Raw genomic sequence first — 20,691 nt, forward strand, 5'->3', positions numbered from 1 at the left:
TGCCACTGGCCGGTGACATTTATTAATGGGTGGAAAATGGTTTTGAGCAAACAGCCAGGACTAAATCAATCAGGGAAAGGTAAAGGTACAAAGGTTGACGGCCCAGGTTGCAAAGCTCCTTCATAGGAAGCCCTAAAGGTGAAAACATAGTGGATTTTGGGGGTGGGGCGTAAAAGCCAGTTGTGGATGCATAGCTGGCAATGCAAGAATCATAGCTGGTACCAATAAAGTGCCAGGCTGCAAGGCCAGTGGAATCGCTGGAGGAATAGGTGGACTGAGTTCAGGGCAAGCCAGTGGCAGGGAAGAAACCAACAGTGGAAGTTCAACTGGAAGTCCTGATGGGTCCATGGGGACAGGCGGTGCACCAAAGCGACACTGAATTAACTTAAAAATATGCAGCAAGCCCTCCTTGAAGGGCACAACACACCTTGGAGTGGGCAATGGTTGGGGGCACATCTGCTCCAAGTTTGGCACTGGGCCCAAAGCCGAATACCAAAGATTGGAGTGTAGTGTCACAACCACAGACCGGGTGGCTCCCTTTAGATCTGAAGCATGTGAACATCGAAGAACCTTGGTTGCTCTTCCTGTGCTTGTTGCTCACATTTTACTTGTCTTTTGTCTTAGACATACTTGATATGGTCAACTTTTGAGATCGCATGATTTGTAGTCATGCTCGATCTTGAAGCCCCGTAGATATTGTGTGGATCCGTCAGTAACATCTGCTTCTGACAAACGCAACCTGGCTTATCTATCATCTTGTAAGGAGACACCTGTGCACAACAGTGAAGTAGAATTCAGTTAAAATATTGAAATTGGTAGGGACAAAGCAGAGCTTGGATCTGCATCTTCAGTTGTGGAAAACAGACATCCATGTGTAAGGTCCTTTAAGTGGCTGTCATCGTATCAGGAGTTGCAACTGATGGTCATGGAGCCACTTGGCGCACAGAGGTTTTGGCAAGAGTTTCTAGATACAGTCAGGTGCCTGGAGAGATTCAAAAGGTGAGGAATCAGAAGGTGAAGAATCTGGGGTTAGAGGTATGCATCGGAAAGAGCAACGATTGAAGAGGTGTGAGAAACAGGGTAGAACTGTTCTCATAGTCCTCTGTTTCGGGGCACCACTGACCTAGCTTCTCTTGAAGAGGTCTTGTATGGTATCTTGATCTATGAATGATGAATATACATTACTCCATGGCATCCAGAAAAGTGCATAACTGTCCGGCAGTAGGAAAAGAATTATATGAAGCTTAAGCCCTTTGCAAAAAACAGAAGATAGTCTATCCTCCAGGGGATATAGTGTTGCACTCTTTCTGTCCCAAACTGATTAAAGTATTTAATGATCTAAATTCGCATAGTTGTGGATTTACAACTCACATGAATCCCAAGACTGAAGAATATCTGCTGCCGTCATAAGGTCTGGCAGCACGGCGACAAGAGTTTGCGTGGAGCAACAAGTCATCTATACGCAAATATGAAGATTCTCTAACACCCGAGGAAAGTTGCAAAAACTGCCATGCACATGGGAAAGATTTACAGGACAGCAATCCGAAGAGCAGTCTTTACTGATGGTATGGGTGTGAAGAAAAAGTAAAATAAATAATTCTGGTGTTCCTCTGCATATCCCATGGAGCAAATTGGATCCGGAAAGTTCTGACTTAACTCTCTGGTGCCGAAGTGGGTTGCTAGCTCGACACCAGACGTGGAGTCATGATGACGTCACCGGAACAATTTATCGGCCACTCCAGTGCCAAAACATCTGTTTTCATCTCAAGTATCTCGAGGCAGGGATGAGAAGAACATTTACAATGAACAGGTTCAGTTCAACCAAATAAATTATATCTTTTTTATACGGTCTATGAATTTCCTTCAGGCAGGGGAGATGGGTGGCATTGGTGAAGAATCTGTAGGTAGATAAAATACCCACCAGAAGGAAAAGGTTACATTGCAATAATCCGTTTTTAGCATGCAGTGCTATATATTCACATGCTGTGCACACTCCTGCCCTGGGATGCCCTCGGGTAACCACGCGCTTTAGAAATGCATTTTCAAATCAATTAAACAAGTGTTGATCTCAGATGTTTGCAAGTTGTTTGTCGAAGACAACAGCACTTTCAGTTGCAGTCTTGACCTGTGTCTGGGAAACACCTGAATCCTGCTCTTCTTCCTTGTCAGTCTAGCTGAAAAGGCTGGCTTTTGAGTTGGGAGACTATGGAATGAGCTGTGCCTCGGAGAAGTCGGCGGCTTCTCCCTCGATGGAGTGTTCCCTTAAAATGTCATGGGTGTCGTCCAACTCCTACCTCAGCATTCTCCGATGAGCCTACTTCTTCTCACATCAGTACTGAAGGGTCTTCTTGTACTGGAAGTGGAGGCAGGAATCACAGTTGGTGGTGTTGTGGTAGAGGGAGAGAATACAGGCCTGGTGGTTGGCCCACGGAAATTTGGAATGGCACTGGGTGGCAGGACATCAAGGGTGTCCTCTATCACTATGCATGTATTCTAGGCAACAAAGCAGTCTTGGTAAAAGCAAGAGGCCCAGACAGTGAGGTGTCGAAGAATGGCCAGTGTCTGCTGAACGTTGCTTTGAAGAAGTTTCTTCTGGTGCTCCTCAATTCGAGAACTGACCAAATGGGTACGCCTGGGCTAAAATTCTGTTCTGCTCGCGGAAATTGCGATAATTTGACATTTTCGCGTTCCGCGGAGAGCGCGAAAATGTCAAAATTTCCGCAATCCGCATTTTACCAGAAATGTTTTGCTTGCTCGCGCTGTAAAATAATACATTCTCGCGTGCGCACGATCGCCTTACATGAATCCCCGCGTTCACTGACAAGTTTTCCCGATCCGGTCGCGTTCTCCACGAGATGTTGGATTGTTGGTAGCCATTTGCGCTGTCTCGCGACAGTTCGCGCCCGCAGTAACGTCATTCGTCGCGCGATCACATCTTTCTTCTCGCGATCATGCACCGCGAGACAAGTGAAAACAAGATGGCCGCGCCCACGAGCAACCGCATGGGTAAGTTGGCGAGCCGCGACCACGCGAACGGGCGGGAAAAAACTTCATGCATCTTCACGATATTTCTGCGTGCTTGCGGAGATTTTTGACATTTTCGTGATAATTTGCTTAAGTGAATTTCGCAAATTCCGCCCACCCCTACAAATGGATCCAAATGATAGCGCTACAAGTGCCAAAAAAGGATCCCCCTCTGTGCACATCTGAACAAAATGGCAGGAAAAAAGATTCTGAGATGGAGTCAATGAACATTGTCAACTAAGGGAGGAGTCACTACACCTGGTGACCCAAAGAACAAGTTACTTACCTTCGGTAACGCTTTTTCTGGTGGATACAGTATCTGCCTGTGGATTCCTCACCTTGTGAATATCCCCTGCGCCAGCAACGTTCGGAAACTTTTGTAGCAGTCCACGCCGATGTGGTCGAAGACGACGTCACAGAGACACGGCTCCGCTCGCGACTCCGCTGACGTCACCGGCTCCATTAGAAGACCTCATCGGCGTGATGACGTCAGTTCTGCCCCTTTTTTCCGTGCCTTCGAGGCACACGGACAGACTGACAGCAATATATATACATACACAGTATACACAGTACACAATATGCATATCAACACACCCAGTGTGAAAAATAAATAACAAAGCACAAGAATTAACATAATGCTTTTGACAGTGATAAACACACTTGAAACCCATCAATAGAGTTACAGGCATTGAAATACCGGTATAGAAGGATGGACAACGGGGAGGCGGGTGGGTCAGTGAGGAATCCACAGGCAGATACTGTATCCACCAGAAAAGGCGTTACTGAAGGTAAGTAACTCTGATGGATACATCTGCCAGTGGATTCCTCACCTTGTGAATAGATTCCACAGCAGTCCCCACTCCCGGAGGAGGGTGTCCACCCTTCTATACCAGAAAGTCCTGAAGGACGGAACGAGCAAAATGTCCGTCCCTCCTCACCTCAGAGTCTAAACAATAATGTTTTGCAAAGGTGTGAAGGGAGGCCCAAGTTGCCGCCCTACAAATGTCCTCCACAGGAACCCCCCTAGACAAAGCAGAGGTGGAAGACTTTGCTCTAGTGGAATGAGCTCTTAAACCCTCCGGAGGCTCCTTACCAGCCAAAGAGTAGCAAATCTTGATGCACAAGACAATCCACATGGAAAGGGTGCGCTTGTGCACCGCTCGACCTTTCCTGCAGCCAGCAAAGCCCACGAAGAGCTGATCATCAATCCTGATGTCCTTTGTCCTGTCCAAGTAAAAGCTCACCGCCCTTTTAGGGTCCAAACGGTGAAGTCTCTCCTCCTCCTTGGAAGGATGAGGGGGGGAGGATAAAAAGAAGGAAGGGTAATGGATTGTCCCAGATGGAAAGGAGTTACCACCTTAGGCAAAAACGCAGCCCTGGTCCGGAGTACCATTCGATCAGCATGCACAGTCAAGAATGGGGGCTTTGAACTAAGAACTTGAAGCTCACTTACCCTCCTTGCCGAGGTAATTGCGATAAGGAATACCGTCTTGAAAGACAACAGCCTCAAGGGACACTTCTGTAAGGGTTCGAAGGGAGAACCCATAAGATAAGTCAAGACAAGGTTTAAGTCCCATTGAGGCACAATAAAGGGAGTAGGAGGAAACTTATTTGTAAGACCCTTTATAAAACGAAGAACAATAGGAGACTTGAACAGTGACGGCTGATCCGGCAGGCATAGGAATGCCGACAAAGCCGATAAATATCCTTTAACTGTAGCCACAGCAAAGCCTTGCTGAGCCAGAGAAAGGGCAAACTGTAGAATGTTAGACAGACGAGCCTTCAAGGGATCAATGGACCTCTCTCCGCACCAAAGCACAAATTTAGACCACCTATATGAGTATAAAGATTTGGTGGAGTGTCGCCTGGCCGATAAAATAACATCTACCACATCTGGCGGGCGAGAGAAAGAATTCAGGTTGCCCCGTTCAATCTCCAGGCATGAAGGTGTAAGCTCTGGAGGTGGGGGTGTAGAACCTGCCCCTCCGACTGCGAGAGGAGGTCTGCCCTCAGAGGGAGACGGAGCGGAGGGCACGAGGAGAGGTGGAGAAGATCCGTGTACCACACCCTTCTTGGCCAATCCAGGGCGATCAATATGACTTGGGCCCGGTCTTGGCGAATCTTCCTCAGAACCCGACGAATCAAGGGTATGGGAGGAAATGCGTAAAGGAGTCGAGAGTCCCAACTCAACTGAAACTCGTCCCCTAACATTCCCTGCATCGAATACTGGAGACTGCAGAATGACGGGCAGTGAGCATTCTCGTGAGTGGCGAACAGGTCCACCCGAGGAGTTCCCCACATCCGGAAGACGTGACGAACCACCTCCGGATGAAGCCTCCACTCGTGGTCGGCGGAAAACTGCCGACTGAGACTATCCGCACGCACGTTCAGAACCCCAGCCAGATGATTCGCCATCAGACAAATCTGATGGTCTTGAGCCCAGGACCATAGACGCAGGGCCTCTCTGCAGAGACAAAGAGACCCCACTCCTCCCTGTTTGTTTATATACCACATCGCGGTCGTGTTGTCCGTCAGGACTTGAACAGACTGACCGCGAAGGGAAGGGAGGAAGGCCTTGAGTGCTAAACGAATCGCCCGCAACTCCAGAAGGTTGATATGAAGTAACCTTTCCTCTGGAGACCAAAGACCCTTGATCTCCAGATCCCCCAGATGAGCACCCCACCCTAAGGTGGATGCATCCATTATCACTGTGGCCACCGATGGAGGAAGATGAAAGGGATTTCCTTGAGACAGATTGCCCTCCACGCCCCACCTAGACAGCTCCGCAGCAGCTTCTCTGGAGATCCTCACAGACTCCCTGAGATCTCCCTTGTGTTGATACCACTGCTTGCGGAGGCACCACTGGAGCGCCCTCATGTGCCAGCGTGCATGGTTGACCAACAGAATGCAGGAAGCAAACAGACCGAGCAGGCGAAGGACCTTCAGAACCGGAACGACCGCTCCGTTGTAAAATAAAGGAATCATTTCCTGTATGTCGAGAATCCTTTGTGGAGGAGGGAATGCTCGACTCACAGTAGTGTCCAGTACCGCACCTATGAACAGGTTGCGCTGAGAGGGCACCAGGTGAGATTTGGGCACGTTGATCAAAAAACCCAATTTGTACAACAGCAGAGTTGTATCCTGCAGATGACGCAGCACCTTCTCCGACGACTCCGCCTTGATCAGCCAGTCGTCTAAATAAAGGAAAACTGAAATCCCCGACCTTCTGAGATGGGCTGCCACCACCGCCATCACCTTTGTGAAGACTCGAGGTGCCGAAGTAAGACCAAACGGAAGGACCGCAAACTGATAATGTTGCGACCCTACCGTAAACCGGAGGTACTTCCTGTGCGACTTCAGGATGGGGATGTGGAAATACGCATCCTGCAAGTCGAGCGACACCATCCAGTCCTCCTGATTCAGCGCCTGAAGAACCTGCGCAAGGGTGAGCATCTTGAACTTCTCCTGTTTCAGGTAAAAGTTCAGGATTCTGAGGTCCAATATCGGACTCAATCTGCCGTCCTTTTTCGGAATCAGAAAGTACCGGGAGTAGCACCCCTGACCCCTCTCCTGCTCCGGAACCACCTCTATCGCACCTTTTTGAAACAACTTCAGAACTTCCTCCTGCAGGAGAAGACGGTGGTCCTCCGAGCAAGCCCCTTGGCAAGGAGGGTAATTTGGAGGGAACTCCCGAAAGGGCAGGGCGTACCCATTTTCTACAAGATCCAGAACCCAGAGATCTGTAGTTACAGACTCCCAATCTTGTAGAAAATGGGTAAGCCGGCCCCCCACAGGACCAGCATGATCCGGAATGTCGAATCTAGGGCTGCTTTGCGGTGGTGGGAGGGGCAGAGGAGGAGGAAGAGGAGGTGGAGAGCTGACGGCCACATATGCGACCCCTAATTCTTCCTCTGTAACCTCTTGACGAGGAACCTTGCTGCTGCTGCTGGGTCGGTCTATAGGAGCGAAAAGACGCCTTTCCAAAGCCTCTATACCTCTTGAAAGTACCTCTCGGCTGGGATTGAAGGCCCAACGACCTAGCCGTAGCCTTACTCTCCTTGAAGCGTTCGAGAGCAGCATCCGCCTTCTTCCCGAACAAACCAGACCCATCAAAAGGCAAGTCTAATAAAGTTGACTGAACATCAGAGGAGAATTCAGAGGACTTTAGCCACGCACCCCTCCTGGTGGCGACCGAAGACCCCATGACTCTGGCACCCGAGTCCGCCGTGTCCAGACCACTTTGAATAACTTGTCGAGCAGCCGCCTGGGCATCAGTCAGAACTTCATTGAAGCCGGCCCGATCCACTTCTGACAGCTTCGGAGCCAACCTCTTTGCCGAGTCCATAAGCGCATGGATATAGCGTCCCAACAGACACGTTGCATTTGACGACTTAAATGCCATACTGGCTGATGAAGACCTTTTTGGCCGATTGGTCTACCTTTTTGGCCTCCCTGTCTCCTGGAACCGGAGGAAATGCCCCTTTCGATCGTCCCGAACAAGCCGCCTGAACTACCAGGCTTTCAGGTGAAGGGTGCGAAGATAAAAATTCAGGATCCCCAGGAGCCACTCTATATCTCTTAGCGACTGCCTTGGAGACTGCAGGAGCTGAAAAAGGTTTGCGCCATACCTCCAACACAGGTTCCATAATAGCTTCGTTAAATGGTAACAAAGGCTCTGAGACCGCAGTCGGTGAATGCAACACCTCCGTAAGAATATTGGACTTAAACTCAGTTGTCGGTAATTGGACGTCCAACAATTCTGCAGCTTTTCTTATCGCCGCATGATAGGGTGCTGCCTCTTTAGAGGGTTCATCCGATGGTGGAGTGATCTCCCACTCTGGAGACAATTCCAGCCCACTTGCCTCCTTTAACTCCTCAAACAAATCATCAGATTCGACCAACTCTCCCTCTTCAGTCTCCTCCAACAGATAGCGTCTCTCTTGCAGCACTCTCTGCGCTTCCCTTCTTGAACGAATCCGCACCTGCGGCGTCGCCGTGTTCGAAATAGACAGCGCCGGCAGCGGCGTCGAACGCGGATCAGCTGGAGCAGCCGGCAGCGGCGTCGAACGAAGTCGAGTCGGCGCCGGTGAAGAGGGAAGCGGCGTTGATGTTCTCGGCGCCGGCAGCTGCCAAGATGGCGTCGCTGGAAAGAATGACATGAACGGAGCCTGAGGGTAGACCTGCGGCACTCCCAAATTGAAAGCCATCGGACCCATCGGTGTACCAGGGGTATACATGGCCCTTGAAAACACCCCATACATTGCATTTAGGTAATGCGTAGGGTCCTGACCTGGACCAGGAAAAGCAGGATACTGGTCAGGTAACACCGGACTCGGGCCTGCCGGCGCCGACGGTGGTACAAGCGGCGTCACGGTCTCACCCGGAGGCTGACAATCCTCATCCGGGACCGGAGTCGGAGACGGAGCCGGAGGACTCACTGGAGCCGGAGATGGAACCGGCATCGGGGATGACACCGGCAAAGCAGCTGGAACCGGCGAAGTCACTAGAGAAGAAGGAGTTGGAGGCGAAGCCGGGACTGGAGAAGGAGACACTGACTCTCTCCGACATCGAGTAGGCGACTTCGAAGCCGAACCTTTATCGGAATGATGATGCGAAGCATGTCTCCTCTTCTTCTTATGCTTCTTACTCTTTGAAGCATGCCCTGAAGTCGACTTGGACGCCGACCTCGACCTGGATCCAGACCTCCTTCTTACTCTTTTTTCCTTCTTCTTCATCCGGGCGATGAAAAGCTTCGCCTCTCTTTCTTTAAGAGCCTTCGAGCTCATCTTCCGACAGCTCGAACAACCTTCCACATCGTGGTCTGAAGACAAACACCAAACACAATCGTCGTGTGGGTCGGTGATAGACATGTGTTTGCCACACTCTCGACAAGTCTTAAACCCAGACTTCCTTGTCGACATTTTCCAAGAAGAACAGAGAAATCCCAGAAAACACACAAAGGAACCAGTAAAGCTACAAGTAACGATTCCCAAAATCCGTTGGCGTCGTCGGCGCAGAAAAAAGGGAACTGACGTCATCACGCCGAGCGGAGTCGCGAGCGGAGCCGTGTCTCTGTGACGTCGTCTTCGACCACATCGGCGTGGACTGCTACAAAAGTTTCCGAACGTTGCTGGCGCAGGGGATATTCACAAGGTGAGGAATCCACTGGCAGATGTATCCATCAGAAAGGCTTTTTGTAAGAAAAACAACTTGAAAACATCTGAGCCCAACTCTAGATGGCAGTAATATGAAGGGCATGTGTTTCTAGAGCAATACATGCTCCAAACACATTGTTATTGATGGCAGTAATTTTTTCTTCTACTGGATACTTCTACCTGCAGATTCCTCACCTTATAAAAGATTCTCAGTGCTTCCCGGTAAGACTGATCGAGTGATGTGCCCATCCATCCATTTCATAATCTAATCCATAGTGCTTGCAAAGCTGTAGAGGGAAGCCGTTATCGCTGCTTCGAAAAAGTCTACCACCATCACCTCTACCCAAGGCCACTATGGGAGACTTTGCCCTGATGGAATGGCCTTGGACTCCCTCAAGTAGTTGTTTCTTTGCCAGTAACAGATCTTGGTGCACAGAAAAATCCAACGTAAAGAGTTCACTTTTAAACCCCCTTACCGCCTTCCTGTTTTTACTGCTCATGTATCAATTAAAAAGTTGGTCTAGAGACAAGATCCTATGTGTGGTTAATTAAATTACTCACCACATATCTGGGGTCCAGTCTATGCAACTACTCTCTCTCATTTGGTAGGATGAGGCAGTGGATAGTCGGTGGTTATGGCAATAGATTGCCTCAGACAAAATGGGGACACCATCTTAGGAAGGAAAGCTGCCTTAGTTTGCAGGACAAGCTTATCTGGAAAGTAACACTTGAACAGCAGCTGAACATCCAAGGCTTGAAGCTCACTAACATTACTCAAAGGTAACAGCAAATAAAAACCATCTTAAAAGTGTGTAGGGGTTGAAAAAGAGCACCTATCTAAAACAAATCCAAAATCAAGTCCCACTGGGTATAACAAATGGAAGTGGTGGAAACACGTTTGTCAAACCCTTTAAAAATCTGACAACCACCGGTGACTTGAAACAAGAAAGGTTGGACTAGGAGACCTAAAAAGATAGACAATGCCACATTATATCATGTGACTGTACAGTGTTGCTGTGCAAAGGACAATGTAAACTGAAGATTGTTAGCCAAGAACAATTTGGATGCCTGAGCATCATGACACAAACTTATTTAATCTCTCCTAATAATAGACTTGGACAAAGGGCAACATGACAGGATCACGTTGAAGACCTCTGGTGGAAACTCAAAAAAACTCTATGACACCACTCAATCTTCATGCATGAAGGTGTAACTCTTAAGTCTGGGACGCAGAACCTGATCCTCTGATGAGAGAGAAGGTCTACTCTGAGTGGAAGATGAAGAGGAGCAAACAGAGAAGGTTGCAGGTGGTCTGTGTACCACAACCTTCTTGGCCAGCCTGGGGTGATCAGAATAGCTGGGGCCAATCCTGGCAGCTCTCCCTCAGAACCTGAGGAATCAAGCCTATGATCGGAAAAGCGTAGTGAAGTGACGTTTGCCTTGTGTAAGCTTAATGCTAAACTAAACAGCCCGACAACAAAATCCATCAGAAAAGTTATACGGGCAAAACTGCTGCCCTAAATTACATATGGCCAGTTAGCATTCCCAACTGCTTTTGCCAATAGCCTTGAACACATCAACTGCCGAGCATACAAGCGAATCTTCCAGATCCCAGCACATACTCGTAACGTCCTGGTGCGACTGGAATTCGGGCTGAATAAGCAAAACTACGAGCACTGGGCAACGTTTGTGCGGTATTATCGAGGAGTTTGTGCGGCTACCCCCAATACTTTGAAGTCAACTCTGAAAGTGATCTTCATGCAACCTAACAACTTATGGAGCAATGGTCTGAAAACTGCCTGCACAGTACTACATCTTGACATGACTAAACTGCAGAACTTAACCCACCTGCCAGGCACATTAAAATCTATCCTAAAGAAGCAGGTCAGGGCACTCTCGAAGGAAGAAGACATGAAAGAGCTGACTAGATCTAAAAGCAACATCGGGTTTCTCATCACCTCCTATGAAGATCGGCAATGGCAAGCATACCTCGATGCTGCACTAAATAAGTCAACTTTAAGGCAAATTCTAACAGCAAGGCTCATGGTATTACCGATAAAAGATATCAACAGGCAATGGAAAACACTAGAGACGATAACCAACTGCAGACTATGTAACCAATATGTAGAATCCATAGTACATCTGGTCTGTACATGCAACTGCCCAACACATGCATGTCGTACTTTTTTAAGACCATTGTTTTTTAAATATGGGATACGTAACTGCAAGGATGCTATAACTCTCTTGTTTAGTCTGGAGTTACCTATGGAACTGGCTAGGTTTGCTAAATTTGTGCACAAAGTAAAAGACTGCTTAAATAACGCATCTTGCAATCTAGAACTTTAAGACTGCATCTTGGGCATGTCTAGACTTGACTTGCATGTTGTGATAAGACGCATTTAATACTTATTGAATCTATACCTCACTTCTTAAATAGGTCCTCGAATGTTTTATTCACATGAATTTCTCTGTATCGTGATGCTCCTGCTCAGGGGGACAGATGTCCTGAGCTTTTTAACTTGATACACTAGTTACACTATCTTTTATAAATTGACGATTTTATTTTTTCTTTTAGAACTTATTGATTAGATTTGCAGTATTTAATTGTGTCTATTGTAGCAAATAAGCTCTTGTATATTATATTGGAGATACTTTTGTTACAATTTTTGTTAATTGATACAATAAAATGTATTTACTTTACTGAAGTGCTAACGTCTACTACAACTGTAAGGCATCCCCCAGGCTCTCTATGACAGACACTGGAGGTCACAGAACATCGGGCAAAGATGTCCTGAATCACCTTTGCGGGAAGAAACCACTCCTGATCAACAAGATGACACCGACTGAGGCTATCAGCTCTGACACTGAGCTAATGGGCCAGATGGCTGACTAGCAGCCACAGCCATATGGAGTGTAGCTGGTCCTCTTATTCTACTCACTGGAGTTTTTGAAAGGGGACAGCTTCCATACATGCTAACAAATAGGGTTATGAACTTGAACAGGTCTTAAAATGGTCTCAAACTAAAAATATTTTGTAGGGATAAAACGTGCATTTATACAAATGTACATTTATTTGGTTAAGAAAAGGATAGCATTGTCAAAATTTTACAGATCCATATCTCCTAAGCTAGTACACAAGACTTGTTTTACAACAGAACAAAAGCAACATAACTATTGGGTGGCACTTTAGACAATTTGCATTATAAATATTTATTTTTTTCCCCACTGAAAAAAAAACAAAAATAAAAGTTACAGGAACGTTCTAGTTCGGCTCAGATTTCACTCGTATAAAACCATAGAAATTCAGCAGTTCTAGTTACCTGAGCTAACTAACTTACATCCCTACAATGCACTGCTTATGCCCTCACATATTACATCACTCATGAAATGGTCAGTGACATAACTGATGACATTTCAAATTACATCACCAATGACATCTAGTGAGTGTAAGTAGTTTCTAAGAGTTTATGATTGTTAAACATATTAACCTACTACAAAAGTTAAATTAGTATACTAGGTGCACTACTACTGAGTGATACTGCTTCTAACATATTATGCGGATGGCTGTGTGACTGTATGTATCCTTGTGTGTATGGATGTGTGAGTGGCTGTATGGGTGTATAACTGGGTGTGTGAGTAGCTGTGTGGGTGAGCTGCTGTGCGAGTGACTGTACTGGTGAGTGGGAGGGTGTGTCAGTGGCTGTATGGGTGAGTGGTGGTATAAGTAGCTCTATGGGTGGGGAAGTGGGTGTGTAGTGACTGTATGTGTGAGTGAGTGGGTGTCTGAATGGTTGTATGAGTGACTGTGTAAGTGGCTGTTTCAGTGGGTGTTTGGTTAACTGAGTTGGTGTGTGAGTGGATGTATTGGAGAGTGTGTGTGAAGACCTGTATGGGTGACTGAGAGGATGTTTGATTTCTTGTATGAAAGTGTGAATGGGTATGTAGAGGATGTATGAGTGCTTGCATGGGTGAGTGAGTGGCTGTTGGGAGACTGTAAGGATGAGTGAGTGGGTGTGTGAGTGACTGTAGGTAAATAAGTGGGTGTGCGAGTAGCTGTGTGTAGCTATGTGATTGGCTGTACAGGTGAGTGACTGATTGTATGAGTGGTTGTAAGGGTGAGTGAATGGTTGTGCAAGTGGATGTACGAGTGAGTGGGTGTGTGAGAGGCTCTATGGAGGAGTGAGTGAGTACTGGCATGGGTCTGTGAACGGGTATGAGAGTTACTGTGGGGGTGTGAGTTGGCATAAAAGGTTGTATGGGGATGCGAGTGGTTCTTTGGATGATGTCATCAGTGATATCACTGACAATGTCATGAGTGTAGTAATATGTGAGGTCATAAGCAGTGCATTGCGGGGTGTAAGTTATAGTTAGTTAAGGTAATTATAACTGCTGAATTTCTATGGTTTTGTATCAGTGAAATATGAGCATAACTATAACTTCGCTGTAACCTTTGTTTTCAGTGAATTCCCAAAGGTTTTTTAAATTCTATTTGCGAACTAAAACGTCCTTATAATCTTTGGGGTTTTCAAGTGAATTTCTATGTTTGTTTTTTTAACTAGCCACCTTGTGTCAGAGTGGTGGAGAAAGGGGACGGCTGATTTTGGCCCCGGGGACCCCACCCCCAGGGCCTGGCCTTCATATTTATTTTGTAAATTTTCTAATGGGGAGCGGTCCGCGCATCCCCCCTCCCCGGTCCTATTTACGCTCCTGGGCCTCAATCTCCCAGGTCCAGGCATTACCAAATGGGAGTGCGACACGCCTCCCCCCTCCCCTCCATGGGGAGATTTCTGCTCTGGGGACCACATCCAGCTTTTTTTTTTTTTTTTTAAACATATTTAAAAGAGGAGGGGGGGGGGGAGGGGCGGGAGGTGCGCAGTTCTGTGCCCAAGCAAAGCGCAACTAATTCTAAAAATTCATCACTTAAACGTCACGTACCTGGCAAGCTACAACCTACAACAAGGAATCAGACTTCAGGGGAAATGGTGCTTTTAACATATAAGGGTTTACAAAGACCTGCCCACACAGTCAGAGGTGGATACCATACCATAACAGAGTTCTTTATATATAGCCTTTCCCACCTCTTGTTAGCAAGTTCTAAGGGCTGCATAAAACAGATGTTTGCCCTTAATTTAATTGCATCCAGTTGACCAACCTTACAAGAACAGAAGGCAGAGTCCAACTCACCAAAATTCGGAACTTGTGACCTGTAATTCACCCGAAGTGTCAGTAACAAGCATCTAACACACCGATCAATTCTGCTGGATGGATGAAAAGGGTACTTGAGTGCGATGTGAGGTTCTCTGTACTATAAAGGAGTCTATAACATACTTGCCCCCTAGAGTTAATTTGAAAATCTTCAGGTATGGGATGAAATTAAGCAATGCCACGTGTACCCAGTATCTGCAGTCACCTGCTTCTGAGACATCTTAGAGACACTGGACCACAAACAGAAGACCTGATCTAATTTTTTGTTACCGAAATAGAAGACCTGTATGGAAAACGAACCACAAGTAGCACAAACCTCAGCATAATCTGCCCGAGTCACAGAGAAAGAAAAACAGCAAAGCAACGAAGAGAAGAAAGAAACACAGAAAAAGACGAGTCAGAGTACCAGTTTCCAGCATGCATTGCCACAGATATGTAGCATGATTGCTCATATGGGTAGCGATGCAGCCGTATATTGCATAGGGATGGTGCCTGGCAGCTCCGCTCTGGTTGAATCATTGTGCAAACCATTTCTGGTTAATTTGCTAGGCCACCGGTTTCCAAGTGCTTGGAAACAGGAAAGCAAAAATTGTATTAGCTTAGCTCTGCCTTGTAAATATGAGCAGACATACGCTGCATTACCCTACATTTTTTCCAAATATATATAAAAAAAAAATTAATAGCAATTCTTTAACTGTGAAACTGCAGATAGAAAAAGTCAGTGAAGAACTCCGTTCAAATACAGCTAAAGCACATAGAATGCTTCCAAATTAAGGCATTAAGTGCTAAAAACAACAAAGGAAAGTGACTTAGCTTTAACACCCACCAAGAAGTACTTCTTGCTCTTCGGGGTATATTCTGGATCCCATTCCTCTTCTGGTGGTCTCTTTGGAAAAGGTGGTGGATTTACGTTTGTTGGGCCAGTATTTGTTCCAGCAAAAATTCCTCTTGCTCGCCCCCTGCCTCTTATCCGAAACTGGGGAATAATATTTCATTAACGCCTAGTTAGATTTCACGTATATTAAGTGAGAGCAACTTTGCAAACCATGATGTGTTAAACAAAAGGTTGCAGCCTGACTATAGAACACACGCACACAGACATACACAGGAATAGAAACAATTGGTTTTTCGGTAAGCAAAATCTAAATTACCACATGAAAGCTACTATTAAGAATGAACACTTCACTAGAAAGCTACCTTTTAGAATTAATACTTTATTTTAAAGCAGTTTAGTTAGGTTTTTGCATGTAAAGAATTTTGGGTACAAATTGGATAACCATGCTGTCTTCAAGACACAAGGCATTAGAACTAAAGAAAAAGCTGCTTGGTTTAACCACAGTTTTTCATTTATGGTTCATAGATGTATATGATTTAAAACAGTTTCGGTTTGAAATCCCAGGAACTTTAATAAAAACAGTATCTAAACCAGATCACTTTAACAGTCCGTTCACATCATATTCTGCAGTCTCTTTGCCAGTAAGTGGCGGGCCATCACGTCCTCACTCCAGCAGCCCAAAAACATTCTTAAAGCACATAGCTTATGCCTGGAAGGGTGGGAAAGCTCAATAGGTTCAAGGTTCAACACTCAAACTCAAAGGTGATCGACAGGCCACAAGTTTGAATCATTGCAAGTTTGACTCAGCCTTTCACCTTCCCAAAGGACAGTAAATAGACTACAATAAGTAGGTAACAGACACATCTGTTACTTACAGTGCTTGGATATGGTGGAAATGTTTTTATAATGTGCTATCAATATTATTATGTACGTTACTAACTTGTTATTATAGAACTCTATCATAGCAATATTTAATGAAATCCAATACTTGAATAGTTCTGTCTGCGTGTAGCATCTTGGAACACACACACACATCTATATATACATGCACAGGGCATTAAAAATGCAGTTAAATGCTGCAATCTATATTATAGGCTAAACATAAATTATTTTATCTTACCATAAAAATATAGCTAACTCCTATTAAAATCTATTTAAAAAAAATCTACAACCTAAATTTCGACTTGGCTGCATGAAAGCAAAATAAAATTCATGCATAGAGGAAAATGCAGGCATGTAGACAGCAGCAATAAATGCTTGAAATTAACAAACTATATAAAAGACATAGCAACTATCATATCTCTTATTCTAGGCATTTTAGATTTCTATACTGTCCTAAAACAATCACCAGGGAGGATGGTGGGATTTTTATGATTTCAATTAAGACTCCTGAAATGCAGAACTTGATCTTAATTGATAATAAACCACAGGAATAGATTAGTAAACTCAACCCATCTCCTGTCAGTAAAATGCTAATGGATGGCAAAGAACAAACACCTACAAAGAATTTCAACCAAATACATTCTTAATGCCACTAGACCCACTTAGAAACTTGCTTTAGAATCAGACAGCAGGTGAAAGTTTGCACCAACTTCCATGTGGCCTCCTTACAGATATATACTTGGACATTCCTTACAAATGCAAGAATTCCTACTTTAGCCACTGTGGACTGTCCTTTATATTTACTTGCCACAAACTACGTGTACGCTAACTGATAAGGAATGGTTTCTTACCTGTAATACCAGTGCTCTCTCATGGGAATCTCTATTGCAGTCATAATCACTAAAGATTCCCACCCACGTGCAGGGATCCCGGAGCACTTTTTATAACAGGTCTTCAAGTGTCTATGTTTGTCTTCCTTCAGTAAGGCTTGGAGAAACACTTAATGTTTTGCAGCCTACAAATAATTCTACAGTGGTGAAATTTCTTCAGATTGCATTTTTTTTAAAAATGGTGCCCACACACACACACTTCAGCCACATTAACTGGAAAAGTTAACTGCTTGAATCTCCTTCACAAACCCTTTTTAGAAGGTGAAAGATGAAAGAAGACAGTGTAGCTTTATAGGATGCCAATATGTAAAGTGAAGAGGGTCTTTGCCTTTAAAGGCCCAGATTCCATCAGTATCCCATCATGCCCAGCAGGTGGCAGTTGCTTCAGTTTTTTTTGCAGAGACAGTGGCAGTACTAGTTAGGAAAATTGCCCAATAACTGGCTCAGCAACTTTCACAGAGGAGGGTTGCTTAGGACTTCAATGGAGTGTCCCGAGAGAGAACTGGGATTACAGGTAAGAAACGACGACTCCTCTTTCATGGGATCTCCACTCATAGTCATAAGCACTGAACAGAGTGGCAAGCCCATCTCCACAAACTGTGATGTAAAGGGAATAAGGACGATAGGAAGACCAGACTAAGGAAGGAATATTCTACTTACCAGTATGCATCTGTTCTTGGCATGTAGAGCTGCAGAGCCACACACTTAGGATAAGATCGCCATCTGGTGTTGGGCTCGGATGATTGCAGGTTGTTGTTGTCTTCGGAAGAAGCCTTTTGGTCATGAGATAGGTGACTCCTCCTCTGGACAACAGGGCGCATGGGCATCCACTCCATCCTCAGATTGTTTTTCGCCATGATGGGAAATGGAGTGTATAAGAATAAAGAGAAAGGATGTCCATGTGTAATGTCTAATCAAGACAATGCTGGAACAGATACAGGTCCCGGGGAGGCGGGTGGGCGTGTGTGGCTCTGCAGCTCTACATGCCAAGAACAGATGCCTATTGGTAAGTAGCATATTCCGCTCGAGGCATATGAGCTGCAGATCACACACTTAGGATAGACTATATAGCAGTGCCTCCCCTAGCGGTGGTCACCTGTATCCGTTGCAGCAGTTTGGAATAGAGTTTTTAGGACAGCTTGGCCTACGGAAGCTTGTTGTTTGGATTGCACATCAACACAGTAATGTTTAGTGAAGGTGTGTGTGGTAGACCATGTGGCTGCTTTACAAAATATCTTCTAAGGGAATGTTCCCTAAGAATGCCATGGAAGCCCCTATTTTACGCGTGGAGTGTGCTCTAGGGGGAACTGTAAGAGTGCGTTTAGCTTTTTGGTAACATATTTGGATACATTTAACTATCCACCTGGCTATACCCAATTTTGAAATGGGGTTGCCTTTATGTGGTGGAGAGAAAGCAACAAACAGTTGTTTGGTGTTGAGAAAAGGTTTGGTTCTGTCGATGTAATAAAGCAAGGCTCTTTTAACATCCAAGGTATGAAGGGCTCTCTCAGCTACTGAGTCTGGATTAGGGAAGAAGACTGGTAGCTCGACTGATTGGTTAAGATGGAAAGGGGAAATGACTTTCGGTAGGAATTTTGGGTTTGTCCTAAGAACCACTTTGTTACGATGTAGTTGTAGGAATGGTTCTTCAATAGTTAAGGCCTGTATCTCACTTACCCTTCGCAGGGATGTGATTGCGATAAGGAAAGCCACTTTCCATGTAAGGAATTGTAGTTCGCATTTATGCATAGGTTCAAATGGAGGGCCCATGAGCCTTGTTAGAACAATATTTAGATTCCACAGTGGGGAAGGTGGTAATCTTGGAGGAATAATTCTTTTGAGACCTTCCATGAAGGCTTTGATGGCTGGTACCTTAAATAGTGACAAGTGTTGTCTATTTTGTAAGTAGGCTGCTAGCGCTGCTAGGTGTAGACGTATGGAGGAATACGCTGGATTGCATCGTTGCAAGTGTAGTAAATAGCAAATAATGTTTTGGATGGAAGCATCCAGTGGATGTATATTATTGTTAGTGCAGTAAATGGCAAATCTTTTCCATTTTGCAGCATAACATGCCCTAGTAGTAGGTCTTATGGCTTCTTTTATGATATTCATACAGTCTTGTGGGAGGTTGAGGTAACCGAACTCTAAGACTTCAGGAGCCAGATCGCCAAGTTCAGTTGCTGTGGATCTGGGTGTCTGATTTCTCCATGGTTCTGGGTTAATAAGGCCGGGGAAAGGCGCAGTTTTTGATGTGGAACTAGCGATAGTTCCAGAAGTGTTGTGAACCAGGGTTGACATGCCCAAGTGGGAGCTACTAGGATTAGTTTTATAGACTGTTGTTTGAGCTTGCGTACCACAAATGGAATGAGTGGGAGAGGCGGAAAAGCGTACGCAAATCTGCCTTACCAGTTCATCCATATTGCATTGCCCTTCGACTGTGGGTGTGGAAACCTGGCGGCGAAGGTTGGGCATTTTGCGTTTTCGTGTGTGGCAAACAGGTCTATGTCTGGTTGGCCCCATTTTTGGAAGAATGGGAATAGGACTTTGGGGTGTAATTCCCATTCGTGGATTGGTTGTATCTGTCGACTTAGGAGATCGGCAACCTGGTTGTGAACCCCTGGAAGGTGTTCCGCTAGCACGTAGATGTTTTGGAAAATTGCCCATCTCCAGATGTTCTGTGCGAGTTGGGACACTTGGAGAGAATGTGTCCCCCCCTGTGTTTGTATGCAATACATGGTCGTCATGTTGTCTGTGCGGATGAGGACAGTTTTGTTCCTTAGATGTACTTGAAAGGATTTCAGTGCTAGGAACACCGCTAGAAGTTCTAGGTGATTGATATGGAGCAGTTTTTGTTGAGTGGTCCATCTGCCCTGAGTGGTGTGTTGAAGGTAGTCAGCACTACTTGTGGAAGAGGCTCTAAAAACAGTCGCCCTTTGGACAGGTTGATGGTGTTCCACCATTTCAGTGAGCGAAGTGAGCGACTGTCCACCAACACCAGATCGGTAAGTTGTCCGTGAGCCTGGTTCCACTGTTGAGCTAGACATTCTTGCAAGGGACGCATTTGAAGTTGTGCGTGAGGGACAATGGAGATGCATGACGCCATCATGCCTAACAGTTGCATAAACACTCTTGCTGGAAGAGAGTGTTGAGTTTGAAATTTTAAGATGAGGTTTTGTATGTTGGCTATCCTGGCTGTGCTGGGATAAGCTATGGCCTTGGAAGTATTTATGGTGGCTCCCAGATATTGATGTATGTGGGAGGGTTGCAGTTGAGATTTGGGATAGTTGATGGTAAATCCCAAGTCGTGTAGGGTTTGAATAGTGCGGTGAGTGTGGAGAACGCACTTGTCGAAAGTATTGGCTTTTATGAGCCAATCGTCGAGATACAGGAAGACATGGATTTGTTGTCTCCTGAGGTGCGCTTCCACAACTGCTAAGCATCTGGTGAATACCCTGGGTGCGGTTGTCACTCCGAATGGGAGGACTGTAAACTGATAGTGCTGTCCGTCTACCACAAATCTTAGGTACTTCCTGTGACCAGGATGCATGGGGATGTGAAAGTATGCGTCCTTGAGGTCCAATGTGGCAAGGAAGTCGTCTTGTTGAAGTAGTGGGAGGACTTGTTGGAGAGTGATCATATGGAAGTGATCTGAATGTATGTACTGATTTAGTAGTTTGAGGTCGAGTATGGGTCTTAAGGT

General features: G+C 45.6%; 1 protein-coding gene across 10 annotated transcripts in view; it reads right to left on the bottom strand.

Moving 5' to 3' along the window:
* BCLAF1 (BCL2 associated transcription factor 1) overlaps positions 1-20,691 on the bottom strand; it is a 372,683-nt gene that overhangs the window by 42,216 nt on the left and 309,776 nt on the right. For 6 of the 10 annotated variants that reach the window (XM_085611510.1, XM_085611507.1, XM_085611503.1 and 3 more), the window contains exon 11: positions 15,211-15,360. The exons of the other annotated variants lie outside the window; for them this stretch is intronic. In XM_085611510.1, the coding sequence (XP_085467636.1) occupies positions 15,211-15,360 (150 nt within the window). The remainder of the gene's footprint in view (positions 1-15,210; positions 15,361-20,691) is intronic. 10 annotated transcript variants of the gene reach the window in all.

The sequence above is a fragment of the Triturus cristatus genome, chromosome 6 (assembly GCF_964204655.1).
Source record: "Triturus cristatus chromosome 6, aTriCri1.1, whole genome shotgun sequence".
Lineage (NCBI taxonomy): Eukaryota > Metazoa > Chordata > Amphibia > Caudata > Salamandridae > Triturus > Triturus cristatus.